The sequence below is a fragment of the Cebus imitator genome, unplaced genomic scaffold (assembly GCF_001604975.1).
Source record: "Cebus imitator isolate Cc_AM_T3 unplaced genomic scaffold, Cebus_imitator-1.0 Scaffold709, whole genome shotgun sequence".
In the NCBI taxonomy this organism is placed as follows: domain Eukaryota; kingdom Metazoa; phylum Chordata; class Mammalia; order Primates; family Cebidae; genus Cebus; species Cebus imitator.
This window is the reverse complement of record NW_016108024.1, coordinates 587,726-589,211: the sequence shown is the minus strand read 5'-3', so window position 1 is coordinate 589,211 and position 1,486 is coordinate 587,726. Positions and strand designations below refer to the sequence as shown.

The following is a 1,486-nucleotide window of genomic DNA, read 5'->3' as shown; positions in this document are numbered from 1 at the left end:
TGCCCAGGCTGGAGTGCAGTAGTGCAATCTCAGCTCACTGCAGCCCTGCCTTCCAGGTTCAAGCAATTCTCCTGCCTCAGCCTCCAGAGTAGTTGGGATTACAGGTGTGTGCCACCGTGCCCAGATAATTTTTGTATTTTTAGTAGAGACGGGGTTTTGCCATGTTCACCATGTTGAGGTTGAACCCCTGACCTCAAGTCATTTGCACGACTGGACCTCCCAAAGTGTTAGGATTACAGGCATGAGCCACCACGCCCAGCAGTGCTATCTCACTGTTGTTGTAATTTGCAATTCTCTAATGATACGTGATATTGAGCATCTTTCTGTATTATTTTTCATCTGCATTATCTTCTTTGGCGAGGTGTCTGTTTATATCTTTACCCGTTTGTAATTGGGTTGTCTTATTTTTGAGTTTTGAGAGTTCTTTGCGTATTTTGAATACAAGTCTGTTCTCAGATATGTATTTTATAAATATTTTGTCCTGTCTGTGGCTTGTATTTTCATTCTTTGAACATGATCTTTCACAGACATGTATAACATTTTTGGAGACACTAAATGTCATCAGTTATCATTAGTTTATTATAAAAGAGAGATATGGAAATTATTTACATGATGAAAGATTTCAGAACTTCAGTGGAATGGACAGCTTCATATTGATGCCATTTCAGTAGTGACTTATTTCAGTCTACATACTTTCCAAGAATGTCACCATCTCTAAATAGGAAATAATCCTTGTCATCTAGAACTACTTTGGTGCCTCCATATTCTGGGAGAAGAACTTTATCTCCAACTTTCACGCTAACTGGTTGAATCTCTCCACCCTTTCCTTTAGAGCCCAATCCAACAGCGACTACTGTTGCTTGCAATACTTTTCCTTGAGATTTTTCTGGAAGTATAATGCCTCCTTTGGTTACAGTTTCAGCAGCACTCCTTTCAACCAACACTCGGTCAAAGAGTGGGAGAAACTTTCTAAACGCCTGTCCTGCCATGACTCCCTCAGCCTCAGATTCGTACTCTGCTCTGGCGCACTGCGGCAAGGAGAGACCCGCGATACGGCCCTCGCGACACGTTATATAATATCCATATTATTAACTTTTGTGTGTGGATCAGCTCTTGGCATTGTATGTTAAACCAAAGGTCACATAGATTTTCTCCTATGTTTTCTTCTAGAATTTTTATAGTTTTGCATTTTTAATTTGTCTGTGGGCTATTCTGAGTAAATTTTTGCATAAATTGTAAAGTTTGTATCTGTGTTCATTTCATTCCATATGATTTCAAATGACTTGTTCCTTCAGCATTTTTGTTAAAGACCAGGATACTGGGCTCCATTTTAGTTTGAATTTCCAAAATTATGGCACTGAATAATCTGTACATTTAATTTTCTTTTTTTCTTTCACTTTGAAAAATGCTACCTAATGACACAATATTTTAATCAGGAGTACTGGTAACTTACCTCTGCCATATTTAGTTGAGCCCAGGGAAATTG

The 1,486-nt window shown here is 38.8% G+C and overlaps 1 protein-coding gene across 1 annotated transcript; it reads right to left on the bottom strand.

Annotated features, from left to right (window-relative positions):
- Positions 1-558: 558 nt before the first annotated feature.
- LOC108296418 (10 kDa heat shock protein, mitochondrial-like) lies at positions 559-1,093 on the bottom strand. The gene has a single exon (XM_037735029.1). It carries the CDS (start codon positions 987-989, stop codon positions 681-683), a length of 309 nt encoding a protein of 102 aa, XP_037590957.1. The 5' UTR covers positions 990-1,093; the 3' UTR covers positions 559-680.
- Positions 1,094-1,486: the final 393 nt, after the last annotated feature.

Coding starts and splice junctions, on each gene's coding strand:
- LOC108296418 (XM_037735029.1), bottom strand. CDS start 989: ATGGCAGGACAGGCGTTTAGAAAGTTTCTCCCACTCTTTGACCGAGTG.